The 20,969-nt window shown below is 44.0% G+C and overlaps 1 protein-coding gene across 13 annotated transcripts in view; it reads left to right on the plus strand.

Moving 5' to 3' along the window:
• BCAS3 (BCAS3 microtubule associated cell migration factor) overlaps window positions 1-20,969 on the plus strand; it is a 297,790-nt gene that overhangs the window by 144,714 nt on the left and 132,107 nt on the right. Inside the window, exon 24 of one of the 13 annotated variants that reach the window (XM_040082186.2) lies at window positions 1-503. This exon is cut by the window's left edge and continues 1,651 nt beyond it. The exons of 11 other annotated variants lie outside the window; for them this stretch is intronic. Coding sequence is in view for 1 of the 2 variants with exons in the window: in XM_040082197.2 (XP_039938131.1) it covers window positions 10,540-10,544 (5 nt within the window). In the remaining variant the exon portion in view is untranslated. Of the gene's footprint in view, window positions 504-10,539; window positions 11,045-20,969 lie in introns of those variants that run through there. One more of the 13 variants, XM_040082197.2, reaches the window with a different exon arrangement.

The raw sequence follows: 20,969 nt of genomic DNA on the forward strand, positions 1-20,969 counted from the left end.
GAGAGGATCAGGAGCTCAGCAGAGGAGCTGTGAACTTCTCCTGCGACCCGGGCACGGAGCGCCGCGCGAGCCACCTGAGGGCTCGGGGATCAGAAAGGAAATTAAAGGATCATTTAAGTGGAGTGGGACCAGACAACTCAAAATGCCGATTTTCATCTCCGAGAGAGGAGCGCTGGGCTATATTGAATTCTTTGAAGTAACGGAGCACGCTTGGTGGAGGGAGGTTTTTTTTTTTTTTTTTTTTTGTTGCATTCCACGCTCTGGTTTAGCAGCTCCTCTAATAGAACCCGGCCCTAACTTTTTTCCTAGACCACCTATTTATAGTGCTCAAAAGATTGGACTTTGGAGCACAGCGTGTCCCCTTAGCTGAATACTCTATGCTCCTTTCAGTGATCTGAAAATAGCTACTTAAGATAACTCCAAAATTCAAATGGCTATTAATTAATAAGCATAATTAGATTATTTACTTGTATTTTAATTAACACAGTAAATATTTTATCTTGCTCCTGGTAATAAACCTGAGCCTGCAGCTCTGCAGAAGTTCACGATGAGTTCACAGCGGAGGTTGTCTCTCTTTCCTTCCCTTTTTGGTGTTCAGGATTAAACCAAAATTAGCTTCAGTCAGAAGCTGCTCCATCCCAGTGGTGCTTTCTGTGGCTTTGGGAATAGTTTGGCAGAGGTCGGGCACAAGGTGCTGCCGCTCTGAGTCTTGAGGAGGATTTTTAATACCCTCACAGAGACCCTCATCACCTCCCAGCTCGAAGTGAATCCATCCTACAGTTTATATAGCCCAAACCTTGAAGGAAGGAAAGTAGACAACAGTAAATAATTCTGGTTTGTTGGTTTAGGACTGGAGATTTTCCTACATTAACCTGAATTTCAGTGCTGGAGTCAGCTCACTGGAGGGATTTGATTCCTGGACCTTCCTGAGCTCTGGAAGTAGGAACAGTGGAAGTTTCTTTTTTTCTCTGTGATCTTTCCATAATCACTTTATCTCCATGGCCAGATTTCCAGGTACCATAGAGATGAGTCTTAACAAGGAAAAAAAAAACCACAAAAATCCATGGATGGCAGCAGTAGTGGTTTTGGAAAAACTTTCTCTGGGATTTTTGTTCAACAGCCCTTGGCTGGGAGGATGCTTAGTTTGCTAATTTGGGTGCCAGTGCTCAGTTTTACAGCTCAGGGTTATTTCTCTGAGGTGCTGGCAGCTGGGGGAGGCACAGGGGCTTGGGTGTGCATTCAGCTTTTTGCTGTGGTGAACTTGGCAGGCACACAGCGTTGGGAATTTGGACAATTTTAAGGAATAATAACTGTTGAAATATCAATTGTTTCTGCAGTTGGAACATCAGGCAGGAGTTTTAAAGGGATTGGGTGCAGGGAGATGGGCTTGAGCACAGATAACCTACGCAGATATTTTCCTTTTGAGATGACATCTGGTTAGTTGTGTTTATAAATAACCTTTGAAAACAAAAGAAATGGACAAAATACTTTCTTTTTCCACTGCAGTAATACATGAGGTGCCTTGGGAACGTGTTATCTTCTATCCATTTCCTTTTCCTCCCCTTTTAGTTCATTGTACACGGATTTTTTTTTTTTCCTCTAGATATGTTAGGACGGCAGCACGAGGTATCCATTACCAAGTTTGTTTCCCTGAATGCTTTCTGGCAGGAGGCACATGCACAATCCACTGAATTAGAGGAACCAAGCTCAAGGGTGAGAGCTTTATCAATAAAATCCCTTTACCCAGTGAGAACAATTTGTGCGCAGGAGGCTTTTAAATAACGTCTCCAAGTGCGAGTCCTGCTAAGCCTAGGAGGTAGGGATGGTTCAGTGGCTGATTATTTTGATGTGGGCCGCTCTTCCTTGAGGCCACTGAGCCTTCAGGTTCCTCCAAGCCTTTAGTGGTCTGCACTTCAGTGTTATTCTTTCCCTGAGAGTGCTGATTAGTGACTTGCGGTATGGATGCTGATTTATCGCAGCCGAGAGTCGCCCCTTGGGGGCTGAGCAGAAACACTCATGAAGGAGCCCTGATTAAAAAGAGTGGTAATGAAGACAAATGTTTCGGAGGGAGTCAAGAGCAAACCAGGCCTTGGCATTCCCACTGCTCCTCTGAGCTTTTGGAGAGGAGGTAACAGTGGCCAAAGGAAATATTTCCCCCTTGTTGTTTATTTCTCATGGCACTGGAAAAATTTTTCTTTTCCTCCTGGGTGTTCTAACTCTCACTTGTTAACTGCTTTTCATGCAGGGTTGCAATTAACCCTTGGCAGATACTTACCATGTTCCCTTTATATTCACTCTATACATAAAGAAGTTTTTATGTTTTGACCTGTTAACCGTTTTAAGATTCTTTAAACTTGACAGTTTCATCTAATTTCTCACGCCATTAAATCGTACTTTATTTTCCAACAGTCCATTCACAGGAGGTTTGCTGTTTGTTTGATATCTTTAATCATCTTTTTTCCACACTGCCCTTTTTAATAAGGGAAAAGAATGACAAAGAGTAATGCTTACAAACCAGGCTTTAAATCAGAGAGAGGTCAGAAAGCTCCTATCTAGTGTTGGTCGTGTAACTAGACACAAATCTCTAAAGCACGTTGGTAGGTTCTGCATGGTCCGACACTTCTATTAATCAGGAATTCAGAAAAAAAAAAAATGCAATTATTTCGCCCTATTGCAATTTTTTGTTTTTAATTCTGTGGCTTTTTCCACTTTAAAGACCAGCCTGGGCTATAATTGGTGTATGAAGTAAAAGCTGAGTACGTGGAAAAATGTGCCCTGCCTTTATTGGTGTTTGCATTCCCCGTGCAGGGATTAGATAGGTCTGCTAAAATCCATCCTCATCTCTGCAGTCACTTTCTTGTCAGATTTGTGCTGGTGTGAGGACCATCTCTGCAGTCACTTTCTTGTCAGATTTGTGCTGGTGGTGCAGGGAGGAGCTGTGTCTGTGGCAGGAGTGGTCACAGAGCAGCAGTGACTCCGAGCTGTGGTTCCTGGACAGGAGCTGCTGTGGCTGCCCTCGGAAGGGGCAGCACTCTGCACTTGTGGGGTTTCACCAGGTTCCTCTGAGTCCCCCTGAGGGGCTGCCCTGCCCTGGAGCACTTCCACACCTCCTCCCAGTGTGGGCTTGTCTGTAAGGGTGAGCTGAGTGTCCTCCCTCTCTTCTTCCAAGATTTCAAAGAGGACAATTCCCAGTGCAGCCCCCGGGGTGCTCCGCTTGTACCGGGCACAGCGTGGCCTGTCCACCCCTCCTCTCTGGGCTTGGTTGTCCAAAACAACGGGCAAACAAAAAACCAAGTGCAGCTGGGAAAATGCAAGCTGAGATCTCGCATCTGAGCTGCACCTCTCAGAGCTGGGAGCTCTGGTGAGCGTGGGCAGCGTCCCTGTGCCACCCTCCAGCCATGCCAGCAGTCCCTGTTCCCTTCCTTTGGGAATCACGTGCAGAGCTGGACGCTTCCTGAGCAGCGACAATATGTGGATGGCCCTTTGCATTCAGTGAGAGTTTCAGGGTATTTTCCAAATGTTAATTAACTTTCTCATGAAATTTCAGCTCATGCTTTGCTTTGGAGTGACATTCTGACCCATCATGCCAAAAGGTTTTTTTCCTTCCTAAAATAGTGTGATAAAGGAACAGTTCATCCAAGAAAAAAACAGGGAGAAGGGTTTTCTGATTGACTGGCCTCGTTCATGATGCACCCAAAAGGTCAAAGAATGTTTTGAGAAAGTATTTTAAAGGATGGGTCTGTGTTTTCTCTCTGTCTGAGAAGCTACTTTACAGCTTCCATGGTAGTTCTTGCAGTGTTAAATAAACTCACTGTGCATCTAAGGCTGCTCTTTAATCTTACACTGATTCCGATACTTCCAAAGTATTGGAATGCAAACATTGTCCAGCATTAAGTTGGAAAAATAAAATGAAAATGAAGGTTCCTTAATATATTTTCATCCAAGTGAATTATTTTTTAGGGTAGGGACAAAGAATGAAGCAGAACCAGACCGTGCACTTTGTGGTGAGTGAAACATTGTGTGAGATTTGATGTCAGGTTTCTTAAACTTTATTTTTAAACTTTTTTTAATTGCTCACCTACTTAACTTTGAAAATCCAGCTTGACAGCAGAAGCTTTCAGACCTGGCTGTGAAATTTTAGAAGAGGCTTTTGAAAGTCATTTCTGAAAACACTGTTTTGTAGCCCTCCGAATTCCATTGTTTCAGTTCCAAGTGAACTGATCTGCGCTTGCTCCACAATCATACAGAATTCAGGGAATGCTGATTACGTGTGGCTAAGTGAAAAGTCTGCTGAGCTGTTTGATGTGAGTGTTCAGGGGAGCTACATCTCGTTAGTAGCAGTGTCTGCACCATGAAGAGATCACAGCAACTGGTGGAAGCTCGGTGGCACCAGCCTTTGTCCCTGAGCCATTGCACTGGTCAGAATTCTGGAAATTTTGGGGTTTAAATCTGATTAACTTGTGGGTGTTGGAGAGCTAGTCTGAGACTGGCATTGCTGCACTAGTCAGCTTGCATCACCATCAGCTGCCCACTAATTATCAGGAAATTTATAGCTGCATTAGGTAAATGTCACTTCACTGCAGTGGCCTGGAATAAGAGTGTTTTCTGCTCTGAATTAGCACCATGGGCACGTCTCAGTGAGAGTCTATCCAAGCAAGGAAGGGTTTGATTTATGCACGGGCTTATTAGGGCTTTGAGAAAGGGTAGCTGAAAGATGTTGTATTGCTTTTTTGAACCGTGACATCTCCCCGTCGTAAATGTGTGTTTGTTTAGTCATTAGGCGTAATCACATGTAAAGTGTTTAAAAATAATTTGCTAATTCCAGGAAGGAGCTGCGTTCAGCGGAGTGGGATTCTGTGTGTGCTCCGTCTGCAGGAGCTCTTCAGAAGGATCATCCAGAACAGGCATGGCTTGGTCTGAGTTCCTTTTGGTGAAATTCAGTGTTAGGGGATGTGATCCTTCTGCACATCTCAGTAACTCTTCTCACCTTTGCCAGAATTGCAAATAAATTCTATATCTTATATAATATAAATTAAATCTCTTGGATTCTTATTTCTGAGTTGCTCAGTGTAGCCTCTTTGACCGAGATTCTGGGCAAATAGTCTGTAAGTGTGGGCTCAACGATGCACACTTGTCCATTCTGATGCACAAACCTCTCTTGGAAAAAGCTGCAGGATCTCACACTCCTAAAGGCTCAGTAGAAAAGAAACTTGAATGTTCAAAAAAAATCCAAAAAAACCCCACCTTCATTCTTAGTGTACTGGAAATGAAGTTCCCAACTCTTCCCAAAAGATGAATGTGGAATTTGTGGTGCTTCAGAACGATGCCAGCGTGTCTGAAGAGTTGTCACCGTGAATTCTTCATCAATACCAGAGTGAGTGATGGCTGCTGCTCTGTGAATGACGACATCTCAGCAGTCCCAACGCTGCAGAAATAAAAGTAACCACTTAAGAAAAGCTGGCTCAATTCTACACAAACTTATCCTTTACATCTGTTGTAAGGAACTGAGTAGCATCCGTGGTCCTTCAGCAGCAGCACCCGCTGCTGTGACAGGGGAGGTTTGCTGCGGTTAATTAGGCAGTGCAGGAGATTTAAAGAAAGTCGCTGTCCACTATTAAGCACTTGCCTTCCCTTCTCTCTTCCCTCTTGCTGCTTTTATGGTTCAAAGTGATGCAGATCAGACAAAGCTTTTGCTGCATTCAGCCACCCTTTCTTCTGTGTCAGGAGCACCAGCGCTGGCACCCAAACCGCCTACTTCAAAAGGGCCTTTGTGTTAGATGAGAGCAGATACTCACACGTCCTTGTCAGAGGAATATCGTTCTTACAAAAGACAATTCTGCCTGCAGTTCAGCTCAGGGTTGCATTGGAGTTGCTTCCCTTTGTTCTTCCTAAAATGCACCCCCTCTTCCGCCAGAAGTCCCAATTCCAGCTTGCAAGGGAAGGGTTGAAATTCTGGAAGTAAATTCAGCCCCAAAGAGGGTTAATGCCCCTGCAGGCATTGCAGGTGTCTTGTGAGGGAACACTTCATCTCTTCCCCCTGCACAGCTGATGGTTTTGAGTTCTTCCCAGTGCACTCAGCAGGCAAACAGTGACTGCTTTGGGGTTTTTATATTGTGTGTCTCAGTATTTAATTATTGGGGTGGTTTTCCTTGGGAATTTTGAATTTTTGGAGGAAAATCAAGGCCTGAAAGCGGACATCACTCACTGTCCCCTGTAGGCAGGTTTGTGTCAAGGTACCAAACGTGGTTCTGGTGCTCCCTGCTGAAAAGTCTCTCTGCTCCTGGTGGTTTGTAGGGCTCCAAGAGGCAGCCAGAGGAAACTCAGCTCCCCTGCAAGGCTGTATTTAACTGTTTGCACCTGAAGCCTTAATGAAATTTTATTTGATTTACCGCTGTACCAGTCAGATTTTAAGGGTCCATAAGAACTAAATGTGAATCTTCTGTTCCTCTGGTCATTAATGCCCAACCTGCCCAAGTTTTACTTGAGCGCTGTGTGTAAAAGAAGTTCCTTCTTCCTGGCTGGAGAAGCTCAGTGCTTGACAAAGTTGAAATTCCCCTGATGTAAATGGATATCTTCAATCATAGCCTAAAATTGGGCATTTTGCTGAAGATACTATTTCATGATTTGAAGCCAGTATTTGAAGCCTTCATGTGAAAAGATAAGAGTTAAAATAAACAAAATTAAAGGATATGAGAGAGAATCTGCTGGAGTCAAGAACTGTTGTTACTGCATCTATCTGTGTGCACACAGCTCTGCCTCTTTCTGGTTTGCTTTGCTTGCCTTGAAACAACAAATCACAGAATCCTGCAATGGTTTGGATTGGAAGGGACCTTAAATCTCATTGAATTCTACCCCTGACACCTTCCACTGGGCTAGGTTGCCGCATGTCCTGTCCAAGCTGGCCTGTGCAATAAAAAAATTATTTATTATTTAGTAGACAAACTGCATCTCCCTGTTCAGTAAACAGGAACTGTGTGGATAATTTGAGCTCAACAAAGTGTAAATGACTTCTTTTGAATGCTGATGATGCTCCACCACGACTTGGTAAAAGGAATTGTGTAAATCCTGTAGCTTTTGCAAGGAGCTGACAAAGCAGGCAGAGGTTTGGAGGAGCAGCTGCTGGCTCAGTTCCTTCAGCATCAGCTGATGTTTTAGGGCCTTTCCTTGGCCATTAGCAGTAGGCTGTGAGAAATGAGTTTTTAATCTCCGTTTTGTATTTTATAGTGACTCCCAGTGACATTAAGCTTGTTTCCCAGCAGGAGAACAGGCAGCAAAATCTGGATTCATTGACAAAATCCTCCGTTCCCTGGCAGCAGTGATGACCTGTCCAGGGGTGACTTTCCCCTCACTGTGGCCCATCTGAGGGCTGCATTCATATTCTTTTTCAGCCAAGACCCTTCTCTATTCCAGAAGTTAAAACATTCCTGAGATGGCAAACGGCTTGGAAGGTTTGCTTCAAAAGATGCCCAATTACTGTGTGTATTTATAGCCCTCATTGTAAATGCTGGTCTCCAGGGAAACAGGTGAGCACAGGGCAAGTGCTGGCAGAGGCAGAGGCAGAGGAGGCTCCTGCACAGCCATGGGGAAGGGGCTGAGCCTTGGGGTGCCCCCAGCCTGGCATTCTGGAGCCTGGTTAATATTTTGTGAGCTGGGCAGCTTGCTTTTCTGGAATGCAGGAGTGCATTGCATCCATCCCTGTAACAGTCAGAGGAGGGTTTCTCATCTGCAATAGTAAATTAATAAACAGCCAGACTGTTCTGGCATCAAACTTTTATACCTGTGCTTTTCTATAAGAAATGACCTTATATAATTAGGTACATTACAGTGACATGAATTTATAATATATATATATTTATATATACAGTGGAGCATTGGATATTGTAAGATCTTGTTATATTCTGACTTGGAAGTGTTCTGACAAAAACTGTCTGGGTAAAAAAACCACATTTTCCTCTAAATTTAACCTGATTGATCATTTTGCAAATGTGCTATTACTTCGATGCAAACAGAATTCCAGAATGGATAAACTGACTCCTCATGCACCACAAAAGCGGTTTTGATGCTGGTGATTTACTGCTGCCTTTTCCCACGTTTCATATAGAGCTACTCAGAATTAAACATGCTGCTTTAAAAGTACTTGGTGCGACGCTCCCAGAACATACATAATTTTGAGCAACTTTACCGACAATTGCTTTTTTATGGGCCTTGATGGAAGGGAAGGACAATCTTCCCATTCCCTGGAGGAGCGTCTGCCTTTGCAGACAGAGACACTGCTGTGATTTTATGCAGGCTCTGAGTACAGCCTCCCAGTTTGGGACCGGCAGAGGTGGGGAGCAGGGACGTGGCAGCTGTGCCCTGGAGGGCTGGTGGCACCGGTGGCGCCGGGGTCTGCCTCGTGCCACGTGTGTAGGATGTGGCGGCGTGATTGCGATGGCATCCTTGGGATGGCTGCTCCCGCTCCGGCGTCCCCTTTCCCAGGACGCTGCTGAGTGGAGCCCCAGTGGGATGTTTACCCACCCAGCTCTTAAATCCTTGTTAACCAGCTTGACAACATGAAAGCGAGACACGGGGGGGGCTTTTATTTGGTCAAAGTTTTGGGCACCGTTGAGCGGGTCGGAAAGCAGAGAGCCAATGACTCCACAAGTGGCCCAGCCTCTCTTGTTCTCAGGCTGGTGCTGGAGCAGTTCCTGCTCCCCACGACAGCTCGTTGAATGAAAATAATGAATGTTAATCCAGCCTCATTGTTCCAGGGTCAAACACCAAAATAAAAAGGATTCGGTCAGGGTGCCAGCGTGGTAAATCGTGTTTGTTTGCTTTGTGCGTTAGGTTGGGTTCTGCCTCCTTCTTTTTTTTTTTTTTTTTGAGGCGTTTTCAGCATGTGCTTTTCACTCCCCGTGTGTGAGAGAGAGCAGGGCTCCAGCTGGGCTCGCTCCTCCTCCCGAGGTGAGGACTTTTGTCCTCTATTTGTTGTTATGCAACATCGTGCTGCTTTCAGCGATGAAGGGGAGGGGGGAATGGGCTGCCAATATGACTGTGATATTTGGATGATTTATCTCGTTCCTCTTCTGAGTAACCTAACTTTGACATTATCCGTGAACTCCGAGCCATGCTTGCGTTGTTCTTGCTGGTAGAAAACACAGCAAGGATGTAGTGGGTAATTGAACCCAGATGCACCCAGGGCTGCTCAGCCAGACTGTTATTTTAGCCTACACTAGTAGGTTTTTAATACGAGTTTGACCTCACTTTGAAACATTCTCAAAATACCATACTTTAATATCAATTTATACACTCTTGCTTTAAGAGCAGGGGAGAGGCACTGGAAAAAGTAATGAAACACTTTCTACCTGTTAATGCAGGAGATACAGAGAGAGTTTTGGAGTTAATTTATGTGTCTAAGGGACAAGCTTCACATGCTGCCCGTCTAATTGGGGTTTTATCCTGTGCCTGGGGTTGGGATCGTGACCATCAGGGAAAACCTGTCAGCTTCCAGAAGGAGGAACAGTGGGCAGGGAGGCTTTAGGTACTCAGGGATAGGAAGATTTACCCCTAGTCTATATCAATAAGTTATTCAACAGATTTTAATAGCCACGGTAAATATTCATCTTAATAATTTTGAATAGGAGGTGAATGCTTTGTGTTCTGTGAGGTTAAGCTGTGTTAAACAGCTTAGAAATGCATTCCTGATTTAAAAGAGAAAAAAACCAAAAATCCCAGCCAGCCCATGCTTCCCTGCCAGGATGGTAGTTTGATTTTGACATACATGTAATGTACTTTCCATACCCACACAGTGTTTTCCTAATGGCAGGACGGAGCAGAGCCCTGTCTCCCTCCTCAATACGTGCTTTGTCAGTAACAACTGAGCACAAAAAAAACCCCGATGTATAATTAAATTTCCTGTGAAGATAGCATACCTATTTCTGCTTAAACAGAACTGGTTTTCATTCATTATTGCTCCACTCAGGTGGAACCGAGCTTGCTGCCTTTCTAATGTGTCTGAATAAGTATTCTTTAGTAAAGAATAATAAAGGAATTAAAGTTCTGTGGTTGTACGTCAACAGCTTGGAGTAAAGTAATAGTGAAACAAGATTTTGTGGTAGATCTTGGCGTTAAGTACTTAAACTGATTGATTTTTTTATTATTATTTTTTTTCCAATTTCACTCTAATTTTTAGGGTTAATTCTTGTAATTGCTTGTGGTGGAGCCAGAGGAGGGATATTTAAGGGATGTTGAGAGGGAGCGGGTTGAAGTTATTGTAAATTATTCCCGAGGTATTGCTGTACCCAGTGATGTCGTTCACTCCCAGTGCTCGGTGTAAAAAACTCAGGCTTTAATCGGAGCGATGGTGGCAAACGGCTTTAAACCTGTTTGGCTTTGGGCACTGCAGCTTCAAACACAGAGAGCAAGAAATTAAAAATGGGTTAGTGTTTTTCTTTCTGTTCTCTTATCAAAAATGTTCACTCAGACTATAACAACTGTTAGAACAAGATAACAACTTCAGGCCAGCTGTCAAATGTTTACCATTATCAAACCTCTCCCTAGGGTAAGATGCGACTTTGGCTCGCCTCACCGGCAGTAATTTAATTTTTCCTTCGTTCTGACTCGGAAATGGCAGCATTTTTCAAAGCTTCCTCCCACTGATGGCTGAAATTTTCCTTGTGAAATGATTTCCACCAGTCTTGAATCTTTCTTGCTTCTGCCGTCTTCACCTTTACTGATGGTTCTGCAACTCATCACCAGCTATGCGAACTGACAGTTCACATCCTGGGGCAGCAGCCGGGGCTGGCCTGCAGAAAGGAGCAGCCTGACCAAATTTACGCTCACAAGATCTCTTAATTCACAAAAGCATTTGCTCCAGTTCCTGCTCTCTGCTGCAGGGGCTTTGGGGGGGTGAGCAGGAGCGGTCGGAGGGGAGAGAGGCTCTCTTCACACTCTGCTGAGTACACAGCCTTCCGAGATGAAAAACAGACGGAAAGAGACATTTCCAGCCATCTTGCTGATCTGTGCAGGGGTTCACTGAACTGTGCAGCATAGCACCAGACCCATGTATCATTTAATGTGCTAATTTCTCCTTTGGTTTTTTGGTTTTGTTTTGGGGTTTTTTGTGTGTATGGTTTTTTTGGTTTTTTTTTTTTCCTGAGTGAAGGAGTTTCTCATTTTGTTGACAAGCACATTAAAATTAAAAGTGGGAACAGTTAAAAGAGAACCTAAAAATGTAAACTCGATACCCACTGGTTCCTTCCTTCTTTGACATCAGAGCCATGGAGAGATCTGCTTAGTTTTGAAAAGCCTCTGACAAATGAGAATAGTCAGAATAAGTTTTCTATTTGGTCTGAACCGCACGGAACATCATGATTATTTTTTTTTTTTTTTTTTTGCCTCCCTCACAACCTGAAACACGTGCCATATACTTGCCCAAACGCTTTCCCTTCTTGTACTGCGAGAGGGATCCGAGACTTTTGTTCCCTTCTTTTCCTGGAGAGGGATTTTGTTCCCTCTCCCACCCAGGGCAGTTTGCAGCCAGAGAAAAGTGATGCTTCCCCTGGCCACCGGCACAGCCGGCTGTGCTCGCTCCCTACCAAAAGGACACTCACACACTTCTTTTGGGGATTCTTTGGCTCTCCCTTGAAAGCTTCTCCTAAGAATAAACCATTTTACATTTTTGTGATCTCTTTGGAAGGAAAAAATGCTCTATAATACCGGAATGTAAATGCAGGGGGAAACAACATTCCGAGTAACCCGATCACACTCCTGTAGTATTTGCTTTGGTACTTTGCTGTCATTTGCTATCCAGTTGTTTAAGGAGCAGCTGCACAGTCTGGTAAATTAATATATGTTGTAGGCAGAAGTTTAGACAGAAGAAAAAGGTAATGTGGTTTGTGCTAACACAGATCCTGATCCTGTTAACTGGTATTCTAATTGAGGGGGAGGAATCTCTTTACCCTTTTTCATGTGCAAAGTAGTTCTGTCTCTCAGTGATGGTGAGGTTTTATAAAATAAATAGGATATATATATATATTTGTAATGGGATTGCATGTCCTCAGCATTAACTCTGCTTGTATGCTCTGTTTTTGGAGCTTTTAGGCATTGTGAGAAATATATGAGAGATTTGCAAACAGGGGCAAGGAAGGGTCAGATGTATCAAATCCATGGATTCCAGCAAGCAGAGACCCTGCCTTAGAAATGTGAATTAATAGGGGAGCTTCCTTCTGCACGAACTTGGAGAAGCACAAACTAGTGGTGACTGGTTGAGGAATTTGTCATCCTAATAAACTGACAAAATGGCAAAAATAAACACCAATCTTATCAGTCCGCATTTTTTTTTTTTTTTTTTTTTTTTTTTCAATGAGGATGAAAGTGTTTGAAGAAAAATCATAAAGGAATCCGTGGTAGCTCAAGGAGGTTAAACTCAACAGTTGTTCCCTTTGAAGTGTATGACCACGAGGTTAATTGCCAAAACTGCTCGTGGAAAAGGTGGTAACAATTTAACAAGACTGTACAACTGCAGGACTCAGATGAATATCAGGTGTTTGCAGATGGGGCTGGTTGGGGGGGGCGGCTTTTGGGTTGTTTTTTGGGATTGGGTTTTTTTTTGGTTTTTTTTTTTTTTTTTCACCTAACAGGAAAAGAGGAGAAAAAGCCAGAATGAGAACCAGGGGCCGGGGAGGGAGAAGAAAAGCCCGACTAAAGAGCCAATAATTCCTTGTTTGCTTTGCCAATGAGGCTGTAATTGGGCGGGAGGTCAGCGGCAGCCCCGGCTCTGCTCAGCCCTGAGCTCTCCCGTCCCTTCTCCCGGCTCCTGATTTATTCATCCCAGCAAGGCTGCGAGGACTTCACAGTTCGGGCTTTGTGCTTTTGCTGCTCACAGCCCGGTTTATTCCAGGATTTATTCCTCTCTAGGTTCGTTTGTCCCTTTCTGAAAGCGCCGCGCTTTCCACATCTTTCTTAATTTAGTGGGAACAAAGTCTTTAAGGCTGGAATTCCCTGAAGCCCTCCAGAAACCCAATTAGGTCGATGCAATATCATAATTGGGAAGCTGAAATCCCTTACCATTAGTTACACTGGGTAAACAGAGATGCAGAAGTGTGATATAAACAGAAAGAGAAGAAATTCTTTTAATGTTGCTTTGCACTTCCAGAGAGGGAGAACCTTTAATAATTTTAACAATATCGTTGGGGTGTTTTAATTTTGACATCCTTCATGGAATTCAGCAGTGGGGTTGTTGGGTTTTTTTTCCCCATGGTTACATTTTATATCTATAGCAATTTGTGGGACTTGGAAAAATGTGTGCAAAGAACAGCTTTTTCAAGCTATTTTCTTGTAGACAAAGAGTTGGCAATGCCTGAAAACAATGAGAAAAAAATAAATCTTTAAATCGTTAACTAAACTCTTTGAACCTCAAAGAAAGTTCGTTTATGATGGAAAGCTTGCTCACCAGTCACAAATCCCTATTTACATTGGTTTTTCTCTGTCAGATGCCCTTAATGAACTGCCAGCTTTATTAACAGCAGCTCAGATAATACTTTGATGGCTCAGTGTTCAACTCGGCCATCAGCAAAATCGAAACCTTTGTTGTACAACATCATTTACGTGCTCAAAGTGGCCAAATCAGCAGCCCAGATCCTCAGTTTAATGCAAACTCTAATTTCTGCTGTGTTGTTTTGCTGTTTACGTGTTGGGCATTAAAAGCAGAACCTCTGGTGGGGTAAATGCTCCCTTTTGGAGCTCTGTGCTTGCAGCTGGAGCATCCCGGGATGCTGCTGCTCCCCTCCCAGCAGCCAGGAAATGTTGTGTGCTGATGGTTGGGATGGACTCAGGAGGTCACATCTCCCTGCTCTGGTGAAGAACTGGGGATTTGGGTCAGGGGAGAGTCACCCGGATAATGACACTCTCAAGTACAGCTTTTAACCTGCTGCATTTTTATTAATTAAGTCCCAAAGCTGGCAGTCTGTGAGAAGTGATTACAGCTGAAGGGTGAGGCTTTAGAAAACCTCCTGTTTCATCCTTTCCTGTGAGATCTGAGAGCTCAGCTGGCTGCCAAACACCTCTAAATCTGCTGTGGCATCTTGTCTGCCATGAGCCATTGACTTTTTACAATTCAATTATGGCTCTTACGCTGTTCCCGTGCCAGGGATGTTTTACAGGTGGCAGGAGCCCCGATTCCAGCCCTCCAAAACGTACCTGCCAGTTCTGGTTTTGTATTAAACACACAGTTTATAGCAATGGTGTTATATAAATGTAATTCACACTCTGAGGGGTGGAAGAGCTCAGTTTACAAGGGTGATACTTCTGCAGCTTTGATTGAGACTCTGCCCATGAAGGCAATGGCATCATGAAACCAAATGTTGCTTAATGCAGACCTTCTTTTTGTTCTGTTTCAAACTAAGGTGGTCTCTGATGGGTTCCAGCAGGTCAGTGTGACTCAGCAGACAGAAAACCTTTGCTTTTTTGGGCTGCCAAGCAAGTCTCAGCCAGAGCAGAGAGAAGCCAACCCTTCATTCAGTTTTAAACTTTATTAATATTTCCTCTTCATTATGAAAACACAAAACTCACTGTGACACAGGAGGGGAAGATGTTCAACATCCTTTTCATTTGTTTAAAAAGGGGCAGGGGGAGAAGAGAGAAAGCCAGGCTTTGCAATCTGCATATGCAAATCCTGCTGTGATTCTCCTAGACAGGAGGAAACCCTAACTCTCAATAGATATTTATTTTCTAAATTGGCGACAGACATGCAAGCGAGAACGTTCAAATGACTTCAGCTCTCTTTCTGCCTTCATTATGTCAGGCTTGCCGATCACATATGGCATTATGGAAATCACTAAATGAAAACCATATTGATCAGCATTGAGAACAAATGTGAAAAAGCTGGGCTGAAGGAGGAGAGGTGGAGAACTATGCTCCTCGCTTCAACCAGATAGGCCCTCGTTAAGGCCTTTAATCATTTATTAATGTAAACTCCCTCCTTCCCTTTCCACTCAAATTACCTCAGCCATAGAGCATCCTGTTCCATTTATCTTTTAATGTTTCCTTTATTTAATTTATTTTTAAGCTATACATTATACTTTTATTACAAAATCAAGGTTTGGTTGTTTGTTGTTTTTTTTTTTTTTCTCCCCTTTACTAAAGGACAGTTTTGAGCAAACAGATTTGATAAAAATGCTCCTGCCTGAGCAGTGAGGGGAAGGAGCAGGGGCAGGATTGGTTTTTGTGGATGGCAGCCTCGGTGTGCCAGTGAAAAGGAGTGTGTGTTACAGAGCCTCCCCCCACTTCACGCTGTTTGTAATTAAGGTTGTGTCAGCATTTCCATCATAAACCCTTGTTTACAGGGTTTATAATTCAGCTGTGAAAATTTGCTCCAGGCCAGATTTGACATACAAGGGCTCAACCTCACAGTAAAGGAGGTTTCTTGCCCTTCCTCCTTCCCTTAAACCTAAAAGCTACTCAGCTACTACCTAAAACCTTTCCTCAAAAGAAGAAAAAGAAAAGTGTAGTGATGGGGTTTGGGGGAAAATTGGAAAATATCATTGACCAAAAAAAGCCTTGGGCCAATGCCCTACGTAACTCCTAAAAATCGTGTGGAGGCTCTACGTGACCGTGCCGTGCCAGTTTTAGGAGAGTCAGGGTTTTTGGTCAGGCACGGGATCACTGACTTGTAGTCATTCATCAAAATCTTGAGTGATGGACGTCTCAATCCCGGTGTCCATTTTCTTGAACGCTCTGTCATTCCCTCACGGTTTAGTTTGCAATTTCCATGACGATAATGAAGGGGTTCTGGTCTGAAATCTGTGCGGGTTTCTGCTCCTGATGAAGCTCTCACTGGCCCATGGGCTATTTCCCAGTACCCTCTCAGCTGGGTAATGTAGGCTGTTCTTAGGGATAATAATATACTTTTTACTTGGAATCTTCATCTTTCCCACAGCAGGAATAGTTCCACTGGCGTTTTTTAACCCATTTGGTTTAAAAAAGAAAAAAAGACAAGTTGGATTTGTGCGTGCGTTCGGAGCAGTTGGGTGCCTGTTGCACGTTCACTTAAAAATAACTGGTAACAATCATGAGGAAGAGGCAGAATGATCTCCCTGTGCCCAGATGGGGAAGGTGGCAATGAGCAGGAGGCTCTGCTGGGTTGGGAGCCTTGCTCCAACTCTGGCTCCGTGGGCTCCCGGGCACACTGCTCCAGGAAAAGCTTCTCAGCCCAGGCTGGGAATTTCTGGGCTGCTGTCAGTTTTAGTTAAATCCTTTTCATTTTAATGTTTTCATATTCTCTGTGATAACAGACTTCAAGTCTCAGCCCTGGAGATGGCTCCTGATTGATAGGGGATGATCCTGGCGTCACGCGCTGCGGCGCGGAAGTCTCATTTATTTTAAGTGGTATTCCAGATTTCTTTTTTGTTGTTGTTGTTTTGGAGGGGACGATTCCTAAGGGGCAGCAAAGATAGGTCCAGTGATGTATCTCTAAAATATGTGTGTAAAATGCATTCTGCCCTTCCTCTTTCTTGCACACTCACCCACTTCCAACTTCTTTTCCTCTTTGACTCGCATTACAATCCTACTTTCCTTCCCCTGCTCTCAACATCAAACAGTCTATAAATTACAGCAAGAGTGCTGTCTGTGGCAGACATACAGTCCTTGTTTGTGGCAGAAGAGCAGAGCATTAAACAGTGAGTGGACTATGCAGAGAGCTCTCTCTCTCTCCCCGTTCCCAGTGGGAGTGTTGTTTATAGAGCATTATAATTTATAACTGAAGAGAGTGGATTTAATTTCAGCGGAGGGGGCTCGCCAGCGGGGCGCCAGCCTGCAATCATATGAATCAGCAAGCTGCAAACTCTATTGAATGGAAAGTATTATCGCTGGCCACAAACGGACACTGTTTCTCCTTAAACAACTCCCTCGGTGCAGGAAGACGTTGTCTTCATTCATCTATTTTACATATCTACTCCTGGTTTAATTTTGCTGTTTCCTAAAAGTCTTCTCTTTCGGGCGCATCTTTTTTCTTTTTTGCTGCCTGACTTCCCGGTCTGACATTGGAAACTGATTATTGTCTGGATGTTGCTGATTTTGTAGCTCTTAAAATTGCCTTTGCTTCTTAGCGTGTGTGTTTTGTTTTTAGTTTCTGAAATGCCATTTCCCTCTGATCCTGTGTACAAGCAACTTTTATGGGAACCGAAGTTAAACATGCAAACAAGAGGATGATAATCCATTAGCATTAATATTGTAAAATGGTAGTCAGATTCAATCACAGGAAGTTTTATTTAATCATGGATGTTTTGTGCATTTCTCTTGCACAAATGGAAACTCTTCCCCCCCACACACACTCTCTTTAGTCTTGGAGAAGTTTAACATTTTGTCCTTTGAAATAAGACCATCAAATCCATAACGAAGCTGGATGAGTTTCTGCAATACTTTCAAGCTGCCTTTATGTTTTTATCAGTTGTTTTTGTGCTGTTTAGGAGAGGGCTGACTCATGAGGTGATGTTTCCTATAAGGGCTTTATGCAGCTCTTGTAATTTATTACAAGACATTTGCAAGCAGAGCAGTAACACAATGCATTAACAGCCTACGGCGAGTACCAGTTTTACACGAGTTACCATTTCTCTTTAGCTTTCTTTTTATGAAACAATGGCCAAGCTTTAAAAAATCCCCACCGGTGGGATACAAGGCAGGTTGGATGGAATTATGGACTCATGAGCTGGGCTCCTGGCAGGTAATTGAGCAGCAGAATATCTGAGAGCTGCTGCCTGTCTCCCCTTCAGAGCAAAGCTTCTGTTGAACTTTCAGCATTTTTAAGGAACAGAACCTTTTCTTTTTAATCCTAAGCCACAGAAAATGCTGTTGCTGTGTCCCATGGGGCTGGCCCAGGAGCTGCCCTGCTGGGAGGGCACCACTCCCATGGAAACCCTCCAGAAGTGCTGTCCCCCTTCCCAAAGGAGGATTTCCCTTGTGGGAGGACACGGGGCGTTAGGGGAGGGCGAGTTAATTCTGCAGCTCGTGTCCCACGCAGCTGGGCAGGAGGAGGATGGGGCTTCTCCTCCCTGCCCTACATAGGGATCTGCAGACCTGCCTAAGGAGCTTTGTGCGTCTCGTGCTGATTGAGTGGGGGCTGCTGCCCCTTCCCTTCCACAGCAGAATCTGTGCACGGCATTCATTTCTGAGCCTTCAGGAGGCTCCTGGAAATTCTGCACTCCTTCCCCAGGAAAAGCATTGCCTTGGGATGGCAGATGTGCTGCCAAGCCCCTGTGAGAGGCAGCTCTGGAGGTGTTTGCTCCACAGGAGCACCACTCCTGCCTTCCTGCAGATTTCAGCGATGACAAATGGCAGCTTACCTAATGTATTTTAAATAATTGTGGCTTCTTTGGTTCCGTAGGCTCTGTAATTTTGCCTGACTTAAGACAAAGTTGTGCAGCTCCGCAGTGTGATGGATCTGATCGAAGCTGTGCTTTTGTTCAGCGGGTAGAGCAGGGGCATCAGTCTCTCTTTGCTTTGCATTGCATTTATGAGCATAATAAAGTTATTGCCCTCGTTTTCACAGAGAGATTGTCCTGCATTAGCAAAAAAAGCCACATAAATTATTTGCAAATGAGTGGCTTGTTTTTTGCCTATTGATTTCCCAGAAGTGGCAAAATGCTTTAGCTTATGTTCACGACTATTTATAAAATGTAAAATGTATTTTTTTTCCTCTCTGCCTCTTGGCACAGACAGGGAAGTTTGTTAAAGGATTAAAGGCTACATCCTACTGTTCCTCCCTTCGTCATTCCACAGGCTTTTAAACAGTCTCCTTGACTGGTTTTCTGTGTTTAACTTCATGCTGAATTCCAAAGGTACATGAAATAATCGTAGCCCTTTAATTCCATAGCACCACATACGGCCCTTTTGGTCCCCTCAGGGGGAAAAAAATGTTGTAAAATCCAAACCTGTAGGTAGATTGGAAAGATACAGCTCTGTACCTTCCAGTTTCACCTCATTACCTCTGTTGTATGTGTAAGAACTGTTCTGCACTCCAGAATGATCATATTTTATACTGTTTAAATCTGAGTCAGAGCTAGTAAATATTTTGGGCACACAGAGTAAACTAGTTAGTGTTTAACTTTGGCTTGCAGAAACCATGATGATTCACAGTGTTAACATTTTAATTTCTTGTTCATTCTGAATTAAATTTGGCATTTTAAATCATTAAGGATTTAAGTGATGTTCCACCTTTTTCTGTCTAATTTTCTCAGCCCTTTTGAGATCATTTGAAATGCTGGGGTGCTGTAAAAATATTTTACATTCTGGTTGGGAAACAGGATGGTGTGTGTCTGGAGCTTTCCTTTTCTCTAAAAGCAAATATCTGCAACAAATGTGAGCAAAAACTGGTATGTGTTTAAAATGAACAGGAGCAATGTCACCTGAAGTACAGTCAGATGCATTCTGAGTGCAGCAGAGCAGTCTCTTGAGGAATGCTCAGTTAGGGAGGTCTGGCTGGTTTTTATGTAGTTCAAAATTACTTGATCAAAGAATCTCGAGAAATAAAATGCAGAGCTAATCTTTATTGAAAATATACTTTTATTTTACTAGGTGACTTACTACTGTGTAACACCCCTTATTTCGGGTTACATGTGCTCCTGCTGTAGGTCTCGCTATAATAAAGACATTTTTGGGTTTGCTTTGATGAAACTTCACAAGAGCCGTCTGTAGGGGAGAAATACAATTTCCCCTCTGCTTTAATTGTGCTCTGCCCTGTGTTTGGCTCAGTTAACCCAATCAAGGGAGCTGCACTCGTGGATCTGAGTGGATCTTATCAGCACTGGGCTCTGGCTCCTATTTTTCCCCCACCCCTGTGCCCGTTTGGGAATTAAAACGTGCTGGGCAGTTTTATTCTCCCTCTGGGCGCACAGAGCGGGCTGGGGGCACGCAGGCCCGCGGGTTTCCCCCGTTTCTGTGCCTCACAGAGGGGTCATGTCCTTATCAGGGGCTGTAATTGATAACGAGGTGGTGGTTGGAGGCAGCCCGGTGACCTTGGCACCGCTTTCCTCGCTCCCTCCTGCTTTGATGTGCTCGGGGATGCTCAGGTCAGGCAGAGGCGGCTGCCTGGCAGCGCCACGTTAGAACGCTTCTGACCCCCCAAAAGTAACTAAAAATGCCCATATTTCTTCATTTAGCCTAATTAATGCCTTGTATCTCCACTGACTTTGATAAACTGAGTATTCCCTCCCTCCCTCTTTTTTTTTCTTTTTTTAATTATTATTTTATTCCCTGTAGCTTTCAGTAATGGTTGCAGGAGATCTGCAGTTAAAATGTTTCATAGACTCTGAAGAATGACATGTTTGGGAAAAGCTCAGATCAAAAGTCTACATTAGCTTGCAGCCTGGCAGGAAGCTTATGGCCACATTAAAATGGGAAAGTTATTTCATTTTTAGTATATTTGTGTTTTCAGTAGCCAGCGTAGTAAGCTCAAGGCAAAAAGACACATGTTGGATGTGTCTCACCAAGGAAATCCTCCTGCTCTTATGAATTTGTAATTAGGGGGGATATGCACAATAACTGCAAGTGCTCAGTTTTTAATGTGGATCCTTCTCGAGGAGAACTTTCTGAAGCAGCAGCTGGAGGAGCTGATGAAATACTTTTTTTTTTTTTTCCTTTTCTGTCATAAACGTAGCCTGTGAATTATTACTGTCACCTTTTAAAACCACTCTGTAAAAAGCAGCTGAGCAAGGAGTGCCTGGATCTGCCTGGATCCGCTCCGAGCATCAGCCTGGAAGCTCTCTTAACAACGAACCTCAGAGCATCCACTCCAAACCCACCCCTCAGCCGGTGGCTTCGTTTAAAAAAACAACAAACCCGGGGCAAAGCCAGCCATCTGCAGGGCTGAGGTTTGCTGTGGGCCGGGATTTTTGGTGCTGCTGGTTCTTTTTTTGGGGGAGGGAGCGAGGCGTGGAGGGCAGCGCGGTCCCGGCTTCGTGCGTCGCGCACGGCGGCCGCAGGGGCAGAGCTCGGGA

The sequence above is a fragment of the Hirundo rustica genome, chromosome 19 (assembly GCF_015227805.2).
Source record: "Hirundo rustica isolate bHirRus1 chromosome 19, bHirRus1.pri.v3, whole genome shotgun sequence".
In the NCBI taxonomy this organism is placed as follows: Eukaryota; Metazoa; Chordata; class Aves; order Passeriformes; family Hirundinidae; genus Hirundo; species Hirundo rustica.